The sequence below is a fragment of the Enhydra lutris genome, unplaced genomic scaffold, assembly GCF_002288905.1.
Source record: "Enhydra lutris kenyoni isolate GAN:26980312 unplaced genomic scaffold, ASM228890v2 scaffoldscaffold12, whole genome shotgun sequence".
NCBI lineage: Eukaryota > Metazoa > Chordata > Mammalia > Carnivora > Mustelidae > Enhydra > Enhydra lutris.
The window spans coordinates 69,391,673-69,414,813 of NW_019154096.1; the positions used below are offsets into that span (position 1 = coordinate 69,391,673).

A 23,141-nucleotide genomic window follows, 5' to 3' on the forward strand; every position below is an offset into this window, starting at 1 on the left:
TAATAGAGATAATTGAGTTTCTTCCACTGCTAAGATTCTAGAGGAAGCTACAAGTTTAGTAAAAACGGACACACATTTTCCTATCTCCAGATCATGGACAGTGACCTCATCCACCTAGAAAAATTCAGAGAAATATTCCCTCAGGGAGGGGCAGAATCAACTTGTCTGGGGGACCAGGGTCTCGCCTCTACCATCACCAGGCTCTGTGAATACAGATATTTACTGAACAGACTTCAGCACTGGATTTCTTCCCCCCTTCTTTTTAGGAGGGTTGAGGGGGGGCAAGTGGCCCAAAAACCACATATCCACAAAGGCATCCTTCCTCTGGAGACCAAGAAGCAGCAAATTCTTTTCCTGGGAACATCTCTATCAAGCAGACATCTGTTACTCTTAGGCGATCTGTATGCCATAACAGTTTAAAAAACAGTGTTTAAATGCTTAAATAAGAAGAAAACAGTTTGCCCGTGTTGCAAAACAGCATATAAACTGTACTGGAATTAGCTCAAGGGAAACATTTATCTTCCCTAGATAATCTTGAATCTGGACTTTTTGGGGGGATGGTGTATAATTATGTTTACTGGCATAGAAAGATGGTCATGATGTATCCCTAATGGAAAAAAAAAAAAGTTGGTGACAAATACAAAACCAGTCCACTGAAAGGAGTGTTTGACTCTACCTTCCTCGCTGTGGCAAAGCCCCTTCTGCACATCCTGCAGAAGGAAAGGGAGAATAGGCCAAGAGTGGCTGGGTTGTGGCCTGCTCCCTGGGAGAACAGGGAGGAGATTCTCTTCTCTCTAATTGGAATAGCCAGAGATTGGCCTGAACTGAAATCTGGCCCCACTTGGGACAGTGACAGGTGGTGCCCTGGGTGGGGAGGAGGGGGGTGTCTGAAAGGCCTGTGTTCTAATCCCACCACTATCGGCCATGACCTGTGGTCCAGGTTCCACATCGCTGAAGAGCATTTCCCCTGGGATACAGTGGAAGTGTCCTATCATCCAGTAGGCCTCACCCCAACCTGTGCGAGGTGCCCAGGAAATGGTGGGTCTCTCCCATCCTCCCAATTCTGCATTTTTATGACAATCATGAGAGTCGGCCATTAGCAAGGGCAACACCAAGGCGCCAGACTGTGCAGGAAATCAACCAAATGTCAAGATGATCCTCCGTTTGGCGTTCATTTGCTCATTCAAGAAGCATTTATGGAGGGCCTGCTGCTACGTGGCTGCTCTGAGCCGGGCACTGGACTCATGGCTGAGAACACAGTGAAACACACTAGGTCCTGGTCCTTAGGGAGAGGGCACACACCTGTAACAGGTAAACAGTCATGTCCCAGGCTCCGAAGGGTTTGGGAATGGGCCTGCGGGTGAAGGACGGCTTAGCGGGGTCCTCAGGAAAGCCCCCTCCCAGGAACTAACATGTGGCCTGACACCAGGGATGGAGCCAGCCATGCCAAGGTCACGAGGGCACAGCTCAGGAGAGGCCGTGGAAAGCAGCATCGGTGCCCTGCTCTCGGATCTGAAAGTAGGCTGGGGAGCCATGGAGGGGCAGAAGGTGAGGGGGGCTGGGCTCGTCTCTCCTGGCCTCTGAACTTTCCTTCTTCGACATGGCAGGGGCTTGTACGGGGAGCAGCACGGTGAGGGTCCTGCCTTTACTGGATACCACCAGGGAGCAGGAGTGCAGGGCAGAGGACGGACCACCAGGGAGGCTGTCCTGGGCTTCGGGGCTGGCGAGAAGGGAGGCACCTCGGCCTGTCTGGGGCTGAGCTGTGGACACGGGGAGGCACATTTGGGCTCTATTTTGGAGACAATCTAGAGGACCAACTGATGAAGCAGACATAGAAGTACAGGAAAGGGGAGGTTCTCAGGCCACAGCCAGGTGCCCCTACCCAGAGGCATTGTGGGGACTGACAAAGGTCCCCATCCCCAGACGGATGCAGCACTGTGAACGCCCCCTGCCAAACACCCAGTGAGGGCATGACCCACAAACCCCTCATTCAGAGGCCCCAAGAAGGGGGCCCCCCAGGTTCCTGCTGGATCAAATCTGGGCTCACAAAGTGTGCAGACGCCCATGAGAATCCGAGGACAGTCCACCTGCTCTACCCAGGGTCTGGGAGCCACCTGGACAGTGATCCTGCCCCCCCTGCATGAGGCTTCTGCCCTCCTAACCCTGGTGCCCGCCCTCTCACGGCGCCCACTGCCTTAGATAGAAGCCACTAACCTTGAGAAGAAACACAAATTTAAAAACCTGGACACTAATGGTACAAGACCATTTAGCCTTAAATAAATGCAAGTTCTAGAACATCTGCAGCCAGAATGAAGGTAAATAATGGGAGTCGGTGAGTCATGACTGTGCTTGCCTGGCCGTTTACAGAGGTCGTAAACAAAGTGCGCTCCCAGATTCCGAGCTGGGACCTGGCAGTGGGTACCGATCCATCAGGCCTCGACGCTGTAACACAGGAAGGGGCCTCTGTCCTCGTGAGCGAAACCACAACTGGAAACTTGGCCAAACTAATTCTTCATTTCCCAGAATGCACCTGAAAGGAAACTCGGATGCTCCCAAGAACAGCGCAGCCATTCTCGCCTTTTTGGAAGCCGTCATTTCACCAGGGTCCACGTAAAGCCTGACGTCCTGATATTTAGGGGAAAGAGTAAAGCCACTGAGCTTGCAGACTAAAGGGAGCACAACCAGCCAAGCACATCCCAGCGGCCCCTCTCCTGGGGACGGCGGGGGCACTGGTCACTCCTGTGTCCAGTATTCGGCTGGGATACAACAGGTGTCATTCAGCCTCTGTCCAGGCAGAGGATGGACCTGAAAGAGAGGTGGGCCCGGGGGCCAGAATGCATGCCCGGTTCCAGCCTCGGACTCTACCGTTCACGGCCAGGCTCCTGTTTGACTCAGATCACAGGCTCTGGTTTTCCCTTATCTAAAATGAGGGAAGTAGCTGTTCCCCTCCCCTCCACTTGTTTTTTTTTTTTTTTTTTTTTTTTTTAAAGCAGGCTCCACACCCAGCATGGTGCCCGGTTCAGGGCTCGAACTCATGACGTTGAGATCAAGACCTGAGCTGAGATCAAGAGTCAGATACTTAACCAACTGAGACACCCTGGTGCCCCGAGTTCCCCTACTATTTAAGCTTTGGTGTAAGAGGCAGTGGGAGAGAAGCACTTGGATGGGGGCTCTGCATGTAGGTGAGCTCCCCACCCCATGCCTAGGTGGGAGAGCTGCCCTTGAGAAGGCAAGGTAGTAATGGGTACCTGTGTGGCTCAGTCGGTGAAGCAGCTGCCTTTGGCTCAGGTCATGAGCCCAGGGTTCTGGGATGGAGCCCTGTGTCGGGCTCCCTGCTTGGCAGAGAGCCTGCTTCTCCTTTTCCCTCTGCCTGCCACTATGCCTGCTTATGCTCTCTATCTCTCTGTCAAATAAATAGTCTTTTTAAAAAAGAGAGAAAAGGCAGGGTAGTGGGGACCATGCAGAGGACATGGACGATGGCTCACTCTTAGAAAGACGTGTGCGTCAGAGAGTGGATCCTGTGGTAGCATTAAGGACTGCGAGGTCACAGAGGAAAACGTCACCCAGACCATGCTCTCTGCGCAAGGGAAGGGGAGCTCAGGGCACAAACTATGCATCGGACAGAGCATTTGTGAGTGGGCCATCATAGGCAATGGGGAGTGACAGAGCCGGCAGCCACCTGGAGGGGACACTCACGCTCTGCCTAGGCATTTGCATAGAAAGATTTGGAACAGCTGCCCTGTCACACACCTCTGTGGCCTGCCAGCTGAGAGTGGGAGACCCCGCAGGCTGTTGTATTAAGCATTTTTTTAAAAATTTTTTTCTGATGCCTTGACATGGAGGACCTTGCTGACCCTGGAGGGATATCCCTCCAGGGCTGGCCAGTTCCTAGAGAGAGCAAACCGCTGGGGCTAACTAGCCAATCCAGAGCTCACCTCCCACCCACATCCTTTCTCGGGTCCTCCCTGGGCTCTTGCCCTCTGGGCCACCTGCCCTCATCACCTAGGCCCAGGAACTGGACAGCTAGGGACAGCCCTGGGGCCCCAGGGCCCATGGAGGCTATTCAAACTGGCCAATCCCACGCCTGCTTGCCTTGCTTTCCCTCCTGAGGAAACCACAACAGATGCCCTATGCCCACAGCTTCCTGTCGCTCCCTCTGCCTCCTGACCAGGCCTGGTGGTGCCCCGGGCAGCCCTGCGTGGCATGGCCCTCCCCTCCTCTCAGGACCCGGAACAAACTCCCTTTGCAACAGTCATCATCTCTTGATCTCCTCACCACACCTGAGTCAGAACAAAGCCTCCATGTGATACACCTGCGAGTGCCACGAGCCCAGGACTCCTCTCGGCTTCTGTACCCCCGGGGATCTGGGCACCCAGCCTAGTCGCTGGCTCCCTGTAGACACAACTGAGATCCTAATCAACACGTGGGTGAGGGGGCGGTCAGACAGGGTGAGGGGAAGAGCTGGGGAGAACTTTCTGTCTGGCTGCCCGGATTCCCCCACTTCCGGCTTGCTCTCACCGTAGCTTCAGGAAGCTTTGCAGCTGGCGGAGATGTGGGCAGCCGGGCAGGAGCAGGCGGAGGAAGTGGCAGGACTGCACGCGGGCGGTGACACGTCCGTGGCTCGCATTCCCGGGCACCCAGCTTTCCAGGCGGCTCCCACGTGACAGGCTTTCCTTTGTCAACTGTCTTGGGGCTGACTCTGGCCGTTTACTTTATTCGAGCACTTATAAAGCGACCACCACCCTAAGGGGTCTCTGAGCCCAGGGGTTAAGAGGGTTCCCGGCCCCGCTGCAGTGCCCGGCACCTGCCCCGTTAAGGCTCTCCAAAGGGAGCACCGAGCTGCTTGCTCAACTCTCTTGTGACCCCAAGTTACCCTCTCTCCACAGTGGTGGGGTAGGGTGCAGCCCTGCACTTTTCTGGTTAGGAAACTGCAATTGCAAGCTGATGATGGCATGTCCCTTGGTTGTCTGTCTCAGTGTCACTACCTCGTCCCGGGCAGAGAGCAGGCCTGTCTGGACATCCTGGGGAAGGCAGAGAACCCCCCACAAGGGGACCAAACATTTGCAGTTTCTGGCGAATGTTCGGTCGGAGGACTTGGTTCTCAGCAGTGAATGGCTCCCTGAAGGCCGCCCCTTCCCCAGGCCCAAGATGGACAGGAAACCTTCAACCACAGCAAGTAGACAATTGAGGCTGGGGAATCAGGGGGACAGCAAAGCTGTCACACGAGGGGTGGGTCATCGTCACCAGCTGGCTCGCTCAGACAGATCCTGTCTCCGCCAGTTATCCCGTAATGACCAAACTCAGCTCCCTTCTCTCTCATAGCGATCCTGTGTGATTAATAAACTGCACAGTCACCCTTGACATCAGGGAGTTTTGCAAATGGGAAAGTCTGAGCGGGAAGGCTCACAAGTAACCGAGTGTGGTCGCTGTGTTTGTACAAACAGGAGTTGAAGATTTGGCTAACGGGCTGGAGAGGTCCGGCAGCGGATGGCGGGAGCAAGCCGCACTAGGGAACCGTGCCTGACCTTGGGCTCTGCTGGGCTCTGCTCGCAAAGGGGCGAAGGGGGGCTACCTGGGCTGGCTGGGACAACCCAGGCCAAGCAGGGTTTCACTCACAGCCTCTCTACCCAAGAGACTTTCAAAAAGTACTTCTTTCCCCTTGCTGAAGTGTTAAGCCCTGAGTTAACAAGTCCAGTAAAGGGTAGGGCAGAGGAGAGGGTTCCAATGTGTTCCCAGACGGGTTATGGGAGAACAGGACACCCTCAACTCCATCATCGGCACAGGCCACGAGCCCATTCACCACTGCCTTGCGCTGCCACAGGGACCCTGACCAATTTTGCATTTCTCTTTCTTCCAGTCGAGATCTTGTTTCTGTCAAGATGAACTATTTATCTGTGTTGCATGAAATGTCACAGACTGTAGGCAACACCAAGACAAACCCACACACAAGAAATAACCCTCTGGGGGTGCGCACACACGACTCCCCAAATCTGGAGAGGCTGCGAGTGATGACTTTTCTCAGCCGTGAACTTACTCTTGACGAGTACTTAACCCAAAAGGTGTTTGACAGCCCACACCCCTAGGGGCCTCAGTTTGTCAGAGCAACTCATTCTCGAGCTGATTTGCCAAGTGAATCCGTGGACATGCACGGCCCCTCCCCCAGAGGCCGGGCAAAGGTGTAAAGGGTAACAGGGGGTTCTAAGTTTCACCTGGTGGCCTTAGACGACGTTTAATCAAGCTACGAAATGCTCAAAGCATCCAGTGTTTAAGGACTCTTCTGCTCATGTGTGTGTATGTGAACTAAAACTTCAAAGCTATTTGGTTTTTTATGTAAGATTAGTCATCATGCAAAACTCACTGGTCAAGCAGTTAATAAAATACATGTATCCCACGGGAGGGTTTTGTACATTTCAGTCCTTACAGAAAACAAAGCAATTATAAATCCTGCACGGTCCTGAAAGGGAAGGAGTTCCTTCGCCTCTGAAAGCCGCCAGTCCTGCCAGCCCCTCGGGGCTCATGTGTTGTAAATTCTCGAAGCCCTTTTAGCAGCAGTTTGGGCGTCCGTGGCATCTTCTTCCTCTTCCTCAGTTCGCTTGTGTTTCAAAAACAAGTCAGACTTCAAGAAGCGGCTGTAGCTGTCATACTTCATGAGGTTGAAGATCTAAAGGAGGAAAGGAAAAAGGAATCTAAGGTTGAGAGGCTAATCGGACCATGAGTCATTCTCTCAAATGTGTATCAAATTCCTATCATGTGCCAAAGAGGGCAGCTACGTGAAAAACCCACAAAGCAAGTAAGTCTGGTGCCGGGCAAGGAAGATTTCCTGGGTGGTTTTGATCATTAGGAGACAGACTCAGCAGAATATAATAGTTAGCCACACGAACGAATCTAACTCTATCTTCCTTGGAAGTACAAATGCACACAGCACTGATTCACACCCTTGTATCAAGAGGTCCGTTACGAATCTCCACTCTGTTTGGTTAGATAACGCAGATAGATAACAAATAGGGATGTATTTCTCCAGAAACTTGAGTTGGCAGAACAGGAACCATTCCTGAAGAAGGGGCGGTGACTGGAAAGGTCACTGTCATCTCAGATGATGCCAACTTTGTTAAGAACCCCCACCCCAGAAGTCTGGCATCCAAAATCTCAAATTTGCCTGTTATGATGCCAAGAAACAAAATGGGGCTATTTGAAGGCAGGCCGGGGAGTGAAATGACGGTGTTAGCAAGGAGAGGCTCCGGGAACAGGCCCTAATTAAAGCAAGCAGCCGCTGGCTGTGGCAGGCGGACCCTGGCACGCTCACACAGCCCAGGAGCACAGCTCTGGGGAAGCGAGGACTCTCAGATACGAAGGGAGGACCCCTCACGGAGCCTAATTCTCCTGGATTATCAGGCTGCGTCCTGCCCCGCAGGTCCTCAGAGAACTGCCCCCTCTTCTTAGCCATGGTCCCTGTTCCCAGCATCCCCTCCCCTCCACTCCCACCCGATCCTTTGCCCCCCTCCTCCCTTGCCCTACGAAATCGGTGGAAAAAAAGTGAAGCATTTTCCGGCTGTTGCAGAATACGGTCTCTTGAGAAATCTTCCTCCTGTTTCTCTCTCTCAAACCTTTCAACTGAATTTTCAGGACCTTCTGCAGAAGAAAAATCCACACCGTGCACCCCGGTGTCTTTGCTTCCTGCACTGCAATGGGCTCAACAAGTGGGAAGTTCCAGGGCTGTCTAGAATGTCGCTCACTGCCAGGCGGGGTTATCAAGTGGGTGGTAAGACCCTGACATCTTTTAAATTCAACCTCTCCCAACACACACGCAAACTATTTTGAAAACTGAATGTCGAATAGAGTTGAAGAACTCAGAACATCTGCCTGGGGGACGGGAGACCTGGAACCTTCTGCCTTTATACCGTCCTTTTCCTGAGACGGCTTCACCCACAGGAGAAGCGCCTGAATCTCTCTGCTGCCGTCTGAGTCCACTGCTCAGGGAAAGATTTAGGACTTTGTGTTTTCCTTAAACTCTTGCACTATGGCCTGCCCATCCCCAGGTGCCCTCCAGCCCTGCCTCGGATCTGCAGCTGTTCAGGAAGGACACGCCCCCGTGAGTCCCCACCTTGTGCCTCTCAAGACCGTCACCTTTTATAGCAATCTTGCAATCTGAGCCTGATGGGCTGACATTTGGAGAAATCATTCACTTTAAAACAACAACAACAAAAAACAAAAACCCTCCCAGAAAACACAAAAATCAGAGCCAAGGGCAAGGCGAGGGATGAGGAATGCCATTATCGCTTGGCGGCCTCCCACGAGTGTGCCGTGCAGGTGGGACCGCCCCGAGGCACCTGCGTGATTCCGCTCCCCCCTGGGCACAGAGCTCCTAGGGGGCCTCCCTGACGTGCCTGCCCTGGTGGTCTGGTGCGAGGCTCAGAGTGTCTCACGAACACCGCCTCGTGAGGACCCCTCCTGGCACCCAGCCCTGCACCCCCCCCCTCCCACTCTAGGTCCGCAGCAGATGGGACCCAGCACTGCCAGCAGGATGCGGTTGGACCCAAGTGTCTCGTCTGAAGTCTCCGTGTGTGGGAGGACAGCATCCTGTTTGCCTGCCGTGCTCGGAGGCTCACACTTCAGAGAAGAGAAGAAAAAGGCCCCCAGGGACGGAGCAGGCAGGGGACAGAGGGGGTCGCTTCAGCTGAGGGGGGCTGCTCCAGGGCAGGCAGGACTCAGCCTCCAGGAGATCCCCAGAGGCCACAGGCTCTCGGCACTCCAGGGTGCCAGTGAACGCAAGGGGACAGGGCTGCAAACTATTTAACAGGAGCATAAGGGCCACTCCCTGCCATGGGCAGGTGTGAAATGCCCAGGAAGGCTTTTGGGCTCGGGTTCCCTCTGCCAGGAGCCTTCACCCGCCTCCTGGAGCTATGCAGTCACCAGGCAGTGACCGCGGCCATGAGACCCCTGTAGGAGAAGGAACAAGGAAAGAACCACATTTTCCGGGGCTGCAAGCTGCTTAACAGCTCATCCCTGCCCCCAGCAAAGGGTCTCCTGGGCACTGGCCTCGGAGTGCACGGAACAGGGGGCTTGAGCCCCAGGGACCCCCATGGGGCTGCTGAGTGAAAACAGCTGGAGGATAGAGAATGCTCCTAAAAATCCCTTCCCAGAAAGTGCCCAAAGGCAGTGTCTCCAGCTGTGGACCCCAGGCCACAGCCTCACTGGTCACAGAGCAAGTGGCCGTGACTGGGGTCCTGTAAATCCTCGCCCAGTGAATGAACAGAAACCATCCAATGTGCAGCAACAGAGGGCTGACAACATGCGGGGGGGGCGGGGGGGCAGGTACCATCCCCGCCGAGGGCACTTTCCAGCCCAGCACCAGGCCACGCACGGAGCATCCTCTCTGTCGAACCCTCACTGAGACCCTATGACACCTGCTTGCAGAGAGAAGAGACAAGGCCTCAGAGACTCGGGGCTTTGCCCCACAGGTGGCATGTCCATCTGCTGGGGCTGCCATGAGACGTAACCCAGACTGTGGGGCTCAAACAACAGAAAGTTCTTTCTCACGGTGCTGGAGGCTGGGTCTCTAAACCGAAGAAGTTGGCAGGGCGGGCGTCTTAGGAGGCTTCTCTCCCGGGCTTCACATGGCCCCAACTTAGGGTGGCTCGACTTACAATTTTTTGACTTTATACAACACACATTCAGTAGAAGGCGTACTTGGAACATTGAACTTGGATCTTTCCCCAGGCAAGCGATAGGTGGTCTGACCTCTCTGGTGATGCGGACCTGCCACCATGGGCGCCAACAGCTCACGCTGACAGCCATCCTACCTCCATACAGCTGCTCTGTTTCCACTTCCAGTACAGTATTCCATAAACGACGTGAGATATCCAACACTTCGTCTGTGAAATAGGCTTTGCGTTGGATGACTTCACCCAACTGTGGGCTAATGTGAGTGTTGGGAGCACGTTCAAGGGGGCTAGGCTGAGCCGTGAGGTTCGGTAGGTTAGATGTGTTTAATATCCTCTTTAACTTGCAGTATTTTCCACTTACTGTCAGGTTGTAGCTCCATATTGAGCTGAGGAAGATGTGCACATGGCTGTCTTCCCCCTGTGTCCTTACTCGGTCTTCCCTCTGTGTCTATGTCCTAAACACCTCTTCTTAGAAAGAGACCAGTCATACTGGATTAGGGCCCACCCCCAATGACCTCATTTTACATTCATTATCTCCTAAAAGGCCTTATCTTTAAACACAGTCCTGAGGTCCTGGGGCTTGGGACTCCAACACCAGGTTTTGGAGAGGACACGGTCGGCAGAAACCCAAGAGAGATGGGTGGGATGCGGATGCTGGCCACCTTGCCCCGAGCCCGTACTCGGAACTGCTAGGCTGTCCCACCGCTCACCTGGCAGACCAGGAGGCAGTCACTGAAAATGAAGTCTGCAACAGGAGTTAGACGTGGAAAGAATGCAACATGTGAATGTTACATGTCTAAGCACTCAGTTTTAAAAATGTGCTGAAATGAAAAACAATGATCCCAAACGTGTTTCTCAAGAGTGTATCTGTGTAGGGGCGCCTGGGTGGCTCAGTGGGTTAAGCCTCTGCCTTGGGCTCAGGTCATGATCTCAGGGTCCTGGGATCGAGCCCTGCATTGGGCTCTCTGCTCAGCAGGGAGCCTACTTCCTCCTCTCTCTCTGCCTGCCTCTCTGCCTACTTGTGATCTCTCTCTCTGTCAAATAAATAAATAAAACCTTTAAAAAAAAAAAAAAGAGTGTATCTGTGGGGGCACCTATTTGGCTCAGTCAGAAGAGCGTGTGACTCTTGATCTCACGGTCATGAGCTTGAGCCCCGTGTTGAGTGAAGAGATTACGTTAAAAAAAATTTTTTTTAAATGTATTTGTATGTGTAATGGGAACAAATATCCCTAAAAGTCACTGTAGTGGGTTGAATGGGGGGCCCGCAAAGTGTACGTCCACCGGGAACCTCAGAACGTGACCTTAGCTGGAATAGGGTTAGTTGAGGATCTCGCGATGAGAACGTCTTCCAAGGAGCGGTGTCCTCCTGAGACGAGGAGAGGAGACACGGAGGGACACAGAGAGACGAGGTCCCATGAAGGCAGAAGCCGTGATCAGAGCAAAGCAACCACCAGCTAAGGAACACTGGGACACCAGCCCCCACCAGAAACCAGGAGGGAGCAGGGAAGCATTCCTCCGTAGAGCCCGCGGGAGGGGTACAGCCTTGCCAAAACCTCGATTTCAGACTTCTGGCCTCCTGAACTGAGAGAATAGATTTCTGTTGTTTTAAGCAACTCCGTTTAGAACCATTTGTTAAGACAGCCCTTGGAAACCAACAGTCGACTTCTTGATTTCCGCTCACTCCTACTTGAGCGCAGAAAATGGGATGGCCCTCGGTATTCCAGAAGGTCCCTCTCTGATGGGGAGAACTGGCCTCACGGGGCCTGAATGGAGAGTATCACCTTCCAACACACCTCAAGTTGTCCGCGGGAGAGAGAAAGCAGGAGATGGAGACAAATCGGGGCTGGGGATGGGGCTCCAGTGGGCAGACAGCATCCAAGCAGAGCGACGCGGCAGACAGACTGTCCTCCTGAGAGACAGGCAGTGGGTGGAGACAGGCTGCAGGCTCTGGTGGCCCCACATCTGTCTGCGGCCTGCCTCGACGGTAAACTACTCAGCACCGCTGTGTTGGGCCCACGCCTGCAGGCAGCTGGAGGGGAAACTCTCCGTGATCCGGGCAAAGGGAGCCCTCCTGCCCACGGGCATCGGTGGGCCAGGTCGCGCCACCCAACCAAGGTCCCTCCGTCCCCAGGTTCCAGGGTGCTACTGATTAGGCTTGGCCTTTCTTCGAGGGACAACATCCACAAGGTGCTCCAACTGGAGGCTGTTCCAAATCTGCCGTTCCGAGAAAGGACGCCCTTCCAGAAGCACCTTCGTCCGTGGAGAAGGCAGGACACTTCACCAGGCTTGAAGGCCCCTCGGTGGGGATTTCATCTCTGTCTTCAGAAGCGTGTTTCAAACCTAATCGTTGAACGCCTCTGAGACAGCAGGGACATGGAAAGACCTCCGTGCGCATCCCCCCTCCTCTCCACACCCCTCTGCCATGTTACTTCAGCTGGATGCAAGGGGGAAATAAAGCCTTTAATGCAGCAGGAAGTTCTCATGAGATTTCGTATTTGCTTCAAGAACCGGGGTCTTGAAAGAAGGCAGCAAGCGCCATGCCTAACTGCACCTTCTGGAACGTGCTCTCTGCCCACACACGCAGACCACACACATGCTTTCCTACCCACGGGTACCGACAGAAAGCATGAAGACAGCAAGCTCCCTCCCTCTAGCCCTCAGGCCATGGAATGACCAGAGGCCGTGAGGCAGGGCACATACAGGGATGTCCCCACCGTACAAGTTCAAGACCGCCTCCCTGTCTTCTGAGTGGGGTGCCACTCAGAAGGTCTGAGGGCGGCCGGCAGAGAGCAGCTCAGCTCAGCTCAGCTCTTGTCCCAACCAGCCAGGCTGTGGAAGTTTCTCTTCTGCTTCCCAGACAGGCTGCCAGAGACAGACGCCATGCCGGGTAAGATTGAAGCTCCAGAAAGAAGGTGGGCATGGACCGAGAAGGACTGCTCCCTGCTAGAGGGCGATACCCCTCACAGGCCCATGGTTCTGGTGCTGTCCCATGGAGCAGGGAGCACTTGGTCCACTTTTTCCTGGAGTCCATCACACTCAAATCCCAAGCCCAAATGATGTGCTTTCTACGTGGAGAGAAAGTATTTTCTTTTGCTTTCTGCCAAGGAAGAGACTTAAAAGTTATTCTAGCATTGCCCAACCTTCTTTCCCTAAATACCTTTCTAAAGGTATATAAAAAAAAAAATCTCAAAGTATTTCAAAGGCTGTCTTTCCTGCCCTCCTGAGGAAAACAGCTGTGGGAGATGCAGGGAGCCAACTTTTCTTCCATTTGAATGAAAACCCACAACCTGCCCTTTCGGGCTTTGCTCACTGGAAAATGCCAATTTCGGGACTGGATTTAATCCAGGGGCAGGTGTCAGCTGGCACCCACGAGACAGAGGCGCCCAGAATCCCCAGGCCCAGCCATCACTGTGGACTCGGAGATCCAGGGCATGGGGGAGGGTGTGGACCCCGACCTGCCCCCGGAAGCATGGCAGCTCCTCACCCACCGGCCCACCCCTTCGTCTTGATGTCTAAAAAGGAAGTGTTTCTCTCTTCTTGGGTTCTGGGGAAATTCAAAGTAAAGACACTGCCAACAAGGGGCCGGACGCATGGTTCCTTTCTCTGTCAAGGATGTGGCTGGGAGCACTGACATCTCACTAAAGTCTTTTCTACTTTTTTTTTTTTTTCCTTTTAAGCATCAGAGATTGAGAACTTCCTCTCCGGTGGAGAAGGCTGCCTCCCTCCTGCTTTCCCCAGACTAGACTTAGCACCAAACCTGGGCGAGAGGGTCCTGGCAGCACTCGAAACCTGCTTTAGGTATAGGCACTGGCTCCCTCGGGAACATTCTCTTTCATGGCCCCAGAAAACAATGATTTCAAGGTGCCACGTGCAATGAACTTGACCCTCCCGTCGCCTCCAGTCTCCTCGCTGGCCCAGGGGGAACCGACCTGGCTATTCTGTGGAATTCAAACCAGAGGCTTCGGGGCGAGAAAGGTGTGTAAAATGGTGTGGAGACACTTCTAGGAGCAAAGTTGTGTTTTAAATCTTTTGACATGGCATGATCTCAAGTCACTGAGCAGATTTCAAGGCATGCCATTCTTACCCCTTCAGGGAAGGGTCTGGAAGGATACGAAACACATGGGCATTACTGCTAGGAGGGAGAGGGAAGGCACAGCCTAAGGGGTTTTAACGCTTTAGTTCAGACCCTCCTGGGTTATGTGAATTTTCTTTTCTTCTCAACAACAAACATGTAGTTATTTATCTACTAAAAATCATTTTCAGGGGCGCCCAGGAGGCTCGGTTGGTTAAGTGTCTGACTCCTGGTTTCAGCTCAGGTCATGATCTCAGGATCGTAAGATGGAGCCCCATGTCGGGCTCTGCGCTCAACACAGAGTCTGCTTGAGATTCTCTCCCTCTGGTGCCCCCAGCCCCACTTGTGCTCTTTCTAAATTAATTAATTAATTAATTAAAATCTTTTTTAAAATTAATTTTTGAAATTAACCTGCTCAGGGGCACCTGGGTGGCTCAGTCGTTAAGCGTCTGCCTTTGGCTCAGGTCATGATCCCAGGGTCCTAGAATAGAGCCCCGCATCGGGCTCCTTGCTCAGGGGGCATCTGATTCTCCCTCTCCCACTCCCCCTGCTTGTGTTCCCTCTCTCGCTGTGTCTCTGTCGAGTAAATAAGTAAAATCTTTAAAAATTAAATTAAATGAACCTGCTCAGAATCTTAGGTGACACAGTAAGGGGTTGTGCTCATGGCTCTTGCTGGCCAAATGGGCCCCTGGGCCAGCCTTCCTCCCTGGAGCTCCCAGCCATGTGTCCAGCCCGCCGAGCCGACAAGGCCAGCAGGGACGGACGCTGTCATGTCTCGTACAAAGGAAAGCATGTTAGGCTGCTGTGACCAATTTGATCCCTTCGTGTTGTAGCTGACTTGGTGCCTGAGGGACTGACAGGAATGTTCTAGAATCAGCTAGGTCAGCGGGACAGAAGAGCCTGGCGGGGCCGGGGAGAGGGATGTGGGAAAGGAGAAGGCAAGAGCCCTGGCAGGTCTTTCAGGGCCAAAGACGGGGCTGCTGTGAGGCGCGCGTGAAAGGAAGGTGGCGGCCCAGGCCGGGAGGAGGAGGGCAGGGCCAGGCGGTAGGGCGGAGGGTCAGGAGGACGGCCTGGCCGTGCAGGAAGCCCCACGCCCACATGGGTTCCCCTCTCCCAGCGTGGAGACCTCGGGCTAGTCGGGTCACCTGCCCCTGGGGTGAAATTTCTCACTTGAGAGCGAAGGCTCCAGGTCCGGCTCCAGCTGCTTTCAGGTGTGGATCTGAGGCTCGGGGAGGGTGAGGCACGGCCACTCTGCCACGGATCTGGAAGTCCCATCAAGCCGGGGTTTCTCAACCTCAGCACCGTGGCCATTTGGGGCTGGATAATTCTGGGTAGTGCGGGGCTGTCCCATGTGTCCCATTTAGCAGCATCCTGGCTTCCACCCAAAGAGCCCGGTGGTACCCTCCACCCACCCCCGTTGTGACAGCCAGAAAGCTCTCTCCAGACAGTGCCTAGGATCCCCTGCAAGGGGGGAGGCAGAGGGGAGCCAAGTCGTCCCCGGTTAAGAACTACTACACGAAGTTAAAGTTTATCTTCATGTGACATTCTAAAGGACACGCACAGCCCCACCCACGGAGGGTCCTGAGTAAACACACCGGGGATAACGAATGCATTTCGCCTCCCAAGTGTCTTATCATAACCTCCATTTCACAAAACAGGAATCTTAGGTGACGCCCAGAGAGGGACTGCATCTTACCCAAAGTCTCCCAGCTACCAAATTCTAAAGTCAAAGGAAAGGGGGAAATGTTGGGTCTAAGGAAAAAAGGATGTGGCTGGCAGGGAGCGACTTTGTAACATCAGGGCACTGACTTTGTAGACGGCGTCACCGGGCAGGTCCGAGGGGCAGCAGAGCTGGCCAAAAGCCCCATGGTACAGAGGTGGACACAGAGGTCACACTAAGAAAAGGGGCTCACTAAGAAAAGGGAAGGCCGGACTGGAACAAGAGCCCCCACGTCCCCCTCCCAGCTAACCTGACATGCAGAGAAAATGACGGGAAGTCTGAGCTCAGCATCCAGGAAGTGATGGGCAGTGCGGGAGGGAAAGAAGGCAGGTGTCAGGCCATCTGGGTACGAATGATGAGCCATGGTCAGGAGGCTGTAGGGTCACAGCTTGAATAGAGATGGCTCTGCACCGAGTCATCACCATCCTCTTGCACAGCTCGAGGCCCAAACCTTATTAGCCCGACTGGCACATTCTATAAATAGTTACCAATCAAAATCCTTGGAAGTAAACTGCTTACCACAGCTTCAAGGCCTAACCCCAGCCAGTCCCTCCTGACTTAGTTTCTACCATCTTCCTCACTGACTATATAGTCCAGCCATACTGACCTCCTCTAGTAGATCCCCACCCCAGGGCCTTTGCACTTCCTGTTGCCTCTCCCTGAAAGGTCTTACCTGGCTTCCCCTTGCCACTCAAGTCTCAGTCACCTCCTCAGGGAGCCCTCCTTGACCACAGGACCCATAGTAGGCCCCTCCCAGTCACTCTTAGCCAACCACCTGCTGTATTTACTTCATAGCATTTATCTTTTTCTGTCTTTGTGGTTGAATGGCAGCTGATTTCCTCTCTGCACACACAGCTCCTAGCATGGTCCCTGGTACATAGTAGGCTCTCCATCAAATGGTAACATAAGGGAATGAGTGAAAGAACAAATACCAGCAAACCAACCAGAATGGAAATAGACCTGCCAGCAGAGGGTTTTTTAAGGGGGGGGGGGAGAAAAGACACTGCAGGAAATTGCAGTTCATTAAAAAAAACAGTTCTTTGTAGGGTCGCCTCCTCCTTCCTGCTTCCCACAACTTAAATTTGTCCTTTGATTCTAGGCTAAGGTTCCAAGGAAACAGCCACAGTCCAACACCAACCCCCACCCCCATGCCTGCCGCCTGCTCCTGGCCTTCCCAGCATTGTGTTGAGCACACAATGTTTGCATGAACTGAGCTAAATCAGAGAATGATCTCTCTACTTCCATAAGTTTTCAAAGGGATGGAGTTTTAAGCCCCCAAACTTCTCTTAAGATGTCAAAATGTTGGGGCACCTGGTTGGATCAGTGGGTTAAAGCCTCTGCCTTCGGCTCAGGTCATGATCCCGGGGTCCTGGGATCGAGCCCTGTATCGGGCTCTCTACTCAGTGGGGAGCCTTCTTCCTCCTCCCACTCTGCCTGCTTCTCTGCCTGCTTGTGATCTCTGTCTGTCAAATAAATAAAATCTTTAAAAAAAATGTCAAAATGTTGGGGTGCCTGGGTGGCTCAGTCATTGGGTGTCTGCTTTGGCTCGGGTCATGATCCCAGGGTCCTGGGATCAAGCCCCACATCGGGCTCCCTGCTCAGTGGGAAGCCTGCTTCTCCCTTTCCCACTTCCCTTGCTTGTGTTCCCTCTCTCACTGTGTCTCTCTGTCAAATAAATAAATAAATAATCTTAATTAAAAAAAAAAAAAAGATGTCAAAATGTCTAACACATCCTTCACAGAACACGCCGACCACAATTTCAGCCTGATGCTTTGGGGGATCAGGATCACAAATGGTGTCACCGTCCCACGGCACAGGGATGCCCTCGGTGTGGTGCGTGGGGCTCGGGGCCCCCTCGGTGGCTCCAGATATCACTGCGGTTTCATGTTTAGTTTCATTTTTCTGCCTCCGCTCTGCCTGTCACTTGTCACTTCTTGCTGCCCATCCCTGCACGGCCTCCACCAGCATTTCCAGCCCGCCGTGACCTGAGACGCCGAGACTGCTGGAACCGCATGTACAGCAAGAATAAACAGGACTTGGATGAAGACCCAAGAAGCCCTGCTTCAGATCAGACGCACGGACAAGTGGTCTTCTAATTTACTGCTCATGGAGGATCTTCCCACCCTTCTAGGCTCTGGCTGTGACCTAATGTCCTGCCCCCCCCACCCCAGGAGGGCTGAGGCTCCCTGATGTCTCCCTGCTGGACGGGGAGCGGAAGCAGGAGGCTGGACAAAGCCAGAGCCACCGAGTGGGGCAGAGCTTGAGTTAGGTGAATTCTCCTGGTTCTACGTAGGTTCCTCCTGGCTTCAAACTCCTGCACTTAGAAAAACAGCGTCCTCCAGGGGGGTCTTTTGGAAGCAGAGAGCCACAAGCCGTGCTGAGCACACATTTTGATGGTCACCAGCAAGGCTTTTGATGGGCAGAGTTTTCCCGAAGTGGAACAGAACGCAGAAGCCCTCCCCAGGGGCTCCCTGTGTTATCAGCTCAGATTCCAAATACCTTGTTTCCACCCTGTTGTGCCTTTGGAAGATGGTGCCTCTTTCTCCCTCTCAAATAAGTGAATTTTTAGCAACAGGAGACACAAGTGCTTTCTTCACATTAAGCACTTTGAACTGCACTGTGGCACATGTATACTTACAAGAAAGAGAAGGATGGAAAATCTAGAAGTCAAACATTATCTATGGGTTTTTTTTCCAGGTATAGAATTATGAACTTTTTCATCTTTATATTTTGATTTTCCAAGCTTCTTTTGTTAAGCATGTATGACTTTTTATAGTTAAATAAGGGTAATTTAAAAAATATTTTTCTTTGGGGGCACCTGGGTGATTCAGCCAGTTAAGCATTTGCCTTCGGCTCAGGTCACGATCTTGGGGTCCTGGGATCGAGACCCGCATTGGGCTCTCTGCTCAGCAGCGATCTTCTTCTCCCTCCCCCTCTGCATCTGCCCCTGCTTATGCTCTCTCTGTCTGTCTCCCTCTCCCTCTCTCTCTCGAATGAATAAATAAAATCTTTTAAAAATATTTTTTTCTTTGTCATTTAAAAAAAGATTGGCCTCTGTCCCTTGTGTTTCCTCCTTTCCGTCCCAGCAAAAACTCCCAGCATCTGCAGCAAGTGGAGTGTGGCTGGTCACAGGGGTCCAGCTCCACCTTGAGACGTGCTTCAGGCCTAACTGCAGGACATCTGGGTCCTTGGGAGCCTGAGGTCCCAGTGAGTGGAGTGACGTCAACCTACTGCATTCCTCCCTACTATCTTGGCTTCTGTGGCCCTGGAAGATGGGGTGGCCGGTATTCTCCGGGCCTTTCCAGTCCCTCTGCTCCAGCTGCTTTGAAGAGCCATGAGGGGCCCCCACGTATCCAGGCTGTGGGCGTGGCAGAGTGTGTGGTCTTTGAAGGCAGGTGGACGAGAACACATCTGGCCTCCAGCACCTCCTGCTACCTGTGTAACTCTGTACTAACAAACCAGTAAGTCTCCTTGAACGTTGCTTTTTGCATCACCAAAATGGGAGTAATAATAATGCATGCAGAAGATTAATGAGATGGGACAAGCCAAGTAGCCATGAGACGCTGAAGGTACCCCTGAACAATAAACACTGCTCTTAGTGAAAATATCCAGGACACAGGGGGTTCAGTCCAGGTTCTCAACCCTGCCTGTACTTTCAAGTTCCCTGGGAAGCTTTAAAAGACTCTGAGGTCCATCAGGCACCTCGGTGGCTCAGTCGGTTGGGCATCTGACTCATTGGTTCGGCTCAGGTCATGACCTCATGGGTCATGAGATCGAGCCCTGCGTGGGGCTCCACACTTGGCAGGGAATCTGCTTCTCCTTCTCCCTCTGCCTTTCCCCCCAGCTCGATCTCTCTCTCTCTCTCTCTCTCTCTCTCAAATAAATGAATAAATCTTTAGAAGAAAAAAAAAAAGACTCAGCAGTCCAGGTGGGGGCAGAGATTCTCATGCAGCTATGGACACAAGAAGTGCCTTTTCACCATACATTCTACTTCCTTTCCAGCCACAAGTCCATGTCCATGGCATCCTTCCCATTGGCTCAAAACCACCGCCTCCAGGAAGCCCTCACCAAGTCACCCACACCCACTGGAATTCCTTCAACACCTAAACTTGGTTCAGGATTCAATTCACACGGAGTTTGCACTGCGTGCCCTATTGCCACCATGTCAACTTGAAAACATTCTCAAACCACTTTTCACCTTTGTATTTGCTACCAATATACTTGTTTCCTAACCTGACACTGAGCAAAGATGGATGTTGTGGATGCCGGCACAGGCTCTGGGCTCTCTACTCCAGACGATCCAAAAAAGGCCAACTGAGGCACTGTACCAGTTCCCAGAGTGTGGTGCCAGGACCTGAAGCAGCAACGTCACCTGGGAGCTTGTTAGGAAGGCAAAGTCTCAGGCCACCTGGGAACCATTGCACTGGCAGGTTAATTCTGGGGGTGAGGCCCAGCGTCTGTCTGATCAAGCCCTCCAGATGGGTCTGGGCTTGCTCACCTTGGAGGGCTGCTGAATGAAGCTAAAAGCTAATTTCCCCCTGGGAGTCAAGGAAGGCCTTTGCTCCCTCGCCCCAGAAGGCGCCAGCAGAAGTTCGATATTGGTCCGTGTTCCCTCGTCGACAAGTGTATAGGTAACATTTCGTAAGCACACTCTGAAGAGTCACATCTGCAAACTCATGTCTAAAATCTCTGGAGTGCAGTTTCGTCCCTTTTCCTATTACCACTGGCATAGCTCATAAAAAAGCTTGCCAGAAAACTAATGTACCCCTTAGAGGTCCATTTCTTAAACTCAATTTGTCCTGCTTTAAGTGGAATAGAGTGCCCAACATTAACCTTTTCCTTAAAACTCAGGAGCCTCACTGTGAACTCACTCACAGCCTAGGGCCCCCAGAAGTGGGTGGCTGTGCTTAGATATTGGCACAAAAACAGCCCCAGGGTGTCTACCACTGTGAGTCCTTGTGCTTACTTTCTAGATTTTTCTCTCTGTTTCTACCTTCAGCAACTACATGTTTCTTCCTCAGTGTGAGTCCCTCGAATAGCTCCAGCCTTCCTTCTAATCTGGGTTAAGAAGAAAGATAACCCTGCTGGTTCAAACTGTGTGTAGACCAAAAATAGGCAGGCCTGAGGGAGCCTCCTACGGGTCAAATCCCAAGCCTGGCATTCCAGTCCCCTCTCGTTCACCAACCACAGCCCTTCAGTGCGCCTCAACTTGCCCAGCCGGAGAGATAGCTTCTGGGGAACCTAACATTCTTCCAGCCTGGGAATAAGTGTCACATCCAGGGGCAGGGAGGCAGTCAGATTACCTGGTCCTGGAGTTTCTGGAACATCAATGGGTGCGGTTCTTCTAGTATCTTCTCATTGAGCCGGGATTGCCCCTCGACATTGACTTGTGACGAGGCCTTACTGGACAGAAAGGTCATGTAGATCTCTTTTGCCTTTTCCTGCATCTGGAGGAGACACGGGGAGCCTGTTATCTGGGAGCCCAGCCCTTCCCGCCTGAGCCCAGTTCTCTACACCACCAGACCCAGAAGCTGCGGGAAAAGCAGCCCCGTAGCCCTTTGGGGCTCTGGCTGCCATCCCGGGGCTAAGCGCTATGTGGGAGGGCTCGTGCTGGGCCCAGCCCCTGCCCCCATCCCTGCCACACATCTGAAGCCACTTGTCCTGTCAGGAAACTTCGACATTATCCATTCAGAAATGAAGACAGAAAGCATCCCGGCCCAGAGTGGATGGTAGTCTGCGCCATTCAGGACCATCCTAGGAGGTCCCCAAATGAAGGAGAAAGAAGCCCGGCCCTAAAGGCCCCACACTGCATGGCTCTATTCCCATGAAATATCCAGAAGAGGCGGATCCACAGAGACAGAAAGCTGAGGGGTAGCCCCGGGTTGGGGGAGGGGCGAGGAGGAGTGACTACAAACGGGTAAGGGGTTTCTCTGCAGGGCAGTAAAAGATTTCTGGAACTGGATTGTGTGAAGGTACCTTATGCCGCTGAACTGTGTACTTTAAAATGATTTAAAACGGTAAAGCTGAGAGCCCTAAAAAAATGGTTAAGGGGTAAGATTTGTGCTATGTGCAATTAAAAAAAGTCAAGTTTGGGGCGCCTGGGTGGCATGGTCAGTTAAGGGTCCAACTCCCGATTTCAGCTCAGGTCATGATCTCAGGCTCAGGAGGTGGAGACCCATATTGGGCTCTACCTTGGGTGTGGAGTCTTAAGATTCTCTCTCCCACTGCCCCTCCCCCCTCTAAAAAAGTAAAATTAAAATTAAACATAGAAATAAACATAAAAAAACATCAAGTTAAACCATGCACAGTATGCCAACCAGTCTTCGAGAACCTACTATGCCCTTTACAGCCATGACCCCATTTCCCTGATCCCCTGAGCATCCAGCAAAGGGCCATTTCCTGGTGACGCCACTTCCCTGATGAGGACACAGAGGAAAGGTGATGTGGCTTATTCCAGTCTTGACTACCCACCCCCACCTCGTCCCTGTTCCACACCCGTGAGATACATCATCCCCTCCAGGGGTCCAGTCGGTCCACATTCCAGGACAGGGAATGTTTTGGTGCCAGGATATGAGTCTAAGCAAAGGGGAGAAGGCTTGCTGCTGCCCTGAGTCCCGAGTGCAGTCCTGCTGGAAAGCATCAGTCCTAAGTGGAGACAGGCCCTTAAAATGCTTCTACGCACAGTTGGGAAAGATACGCCCACGTGCACTCAGGTTGCTGCAAAACCCTGGAGCAGAAACACTTCGCGTCCGAGCTCGGTCTCAAAAACAGCACGTCTGCTTGCAGCAGCTGTGGAAGGCCGCCTGGTCCTCCAGGGCACCCCCAGAGGGTTCTGTTTCCTCCTAGAGAAAGGAGGCACCTCACTGGCGACGAAGATGGGGGTCGGTTCTCTGAACATCACACACTTACCCAGTACCTCGCCCCACACCAAGTCGGGAGACAAATGCTTCTGACCTGCAGCCACGGAGCCATGACCGGTTGGGGGCGGGGGCAGGGAGGCTTCCTGAGGCTCAGAAAAGTGCCATTGTCTTCAGAGAGCCCACCTGGGACCCCTCACAGGCTGCCGAGCTCGGCTCAGGGAAGCCCAAGCTCTGGAAACTTTCAGACTACTAGAAACCACCGGAAGACTCCAAAGGAGCCTTGAAAGGAGGGGAGTTTAACTGATTTTGGTTTCAGGGACTAGTTGATAAAAGACGCCATGACAGTCCTACCCCCCAGAAAGAAAGTCTTGACAGTATGGGGTCAACGTCTCAGGCCACAGTGTCATTTCTGGATCAACTATTGCCAAGAACTGGCAATAATTGATGTCCAACTCAACAACACAGGAGCCTCTCGGGGCTTCTCCAAGGGGCAAGTCTTGAGGCCATCGCAGAGATCCAAGCGCTCTGGAGCTTCTTGCCTTTCCAAGGCCCATCACCACTCCATGAAGTCATGAGCCTCACTCCCACCACCCCTTCTGTCCGCGAGGAGCAGTTTTGGAAACCACTTCCTGTCTTAACAATACTTCATGAAAATACAATTTCAGCTAGTCTGATCAGCAAACTCCATGCAGAGCTCTGGAAATAGAAATCACTCTGGGGCTCCCTTCCCCCTTGAACATTCACACAGACACACACACACACAGACACACATGTTTTCCAGATGAATCCAGGCTATCTTGGGTGGTTCTGCAAAGGAGAAGTGTAAT

At 52.8% G+C, this 23,141-nt stretch overlaps 1 protein-coding gene across 2 annotated transcripts in view; it reads right to left on the reverse strand.

Annotated features, from left to right (window-relative positions):
- Positions 1-6,202: 6,202 nt before the first annotated feature.
- The window catches only part of LOC111145203 (regulator of G protein signaling 10), a 37,457-nt gene continuing 20,518 nt past the window's right edge, over positions 6,203-23,141 (reverse strand). For both annotated transcript variants that reach the window (XM_022499931.1, XM_022499932.1), the window contains exons 4-5: positions 20,758-20,901; positions 6,203-6,661 (exon numbers count right to left, since the gene is read on the reverse strand). In XM_022499931.1, the coding sequence (XP_022355639.1) occupies positions 6,515-6,661; positions 20,758-20,901 (291 nt within the window). In that variant the 3' untranslated portion in view covers positions 6,203-6,514. The remainder of the gene's footprint in view (positions 6,662-20,757; positions 20,902-23,141) is intronic.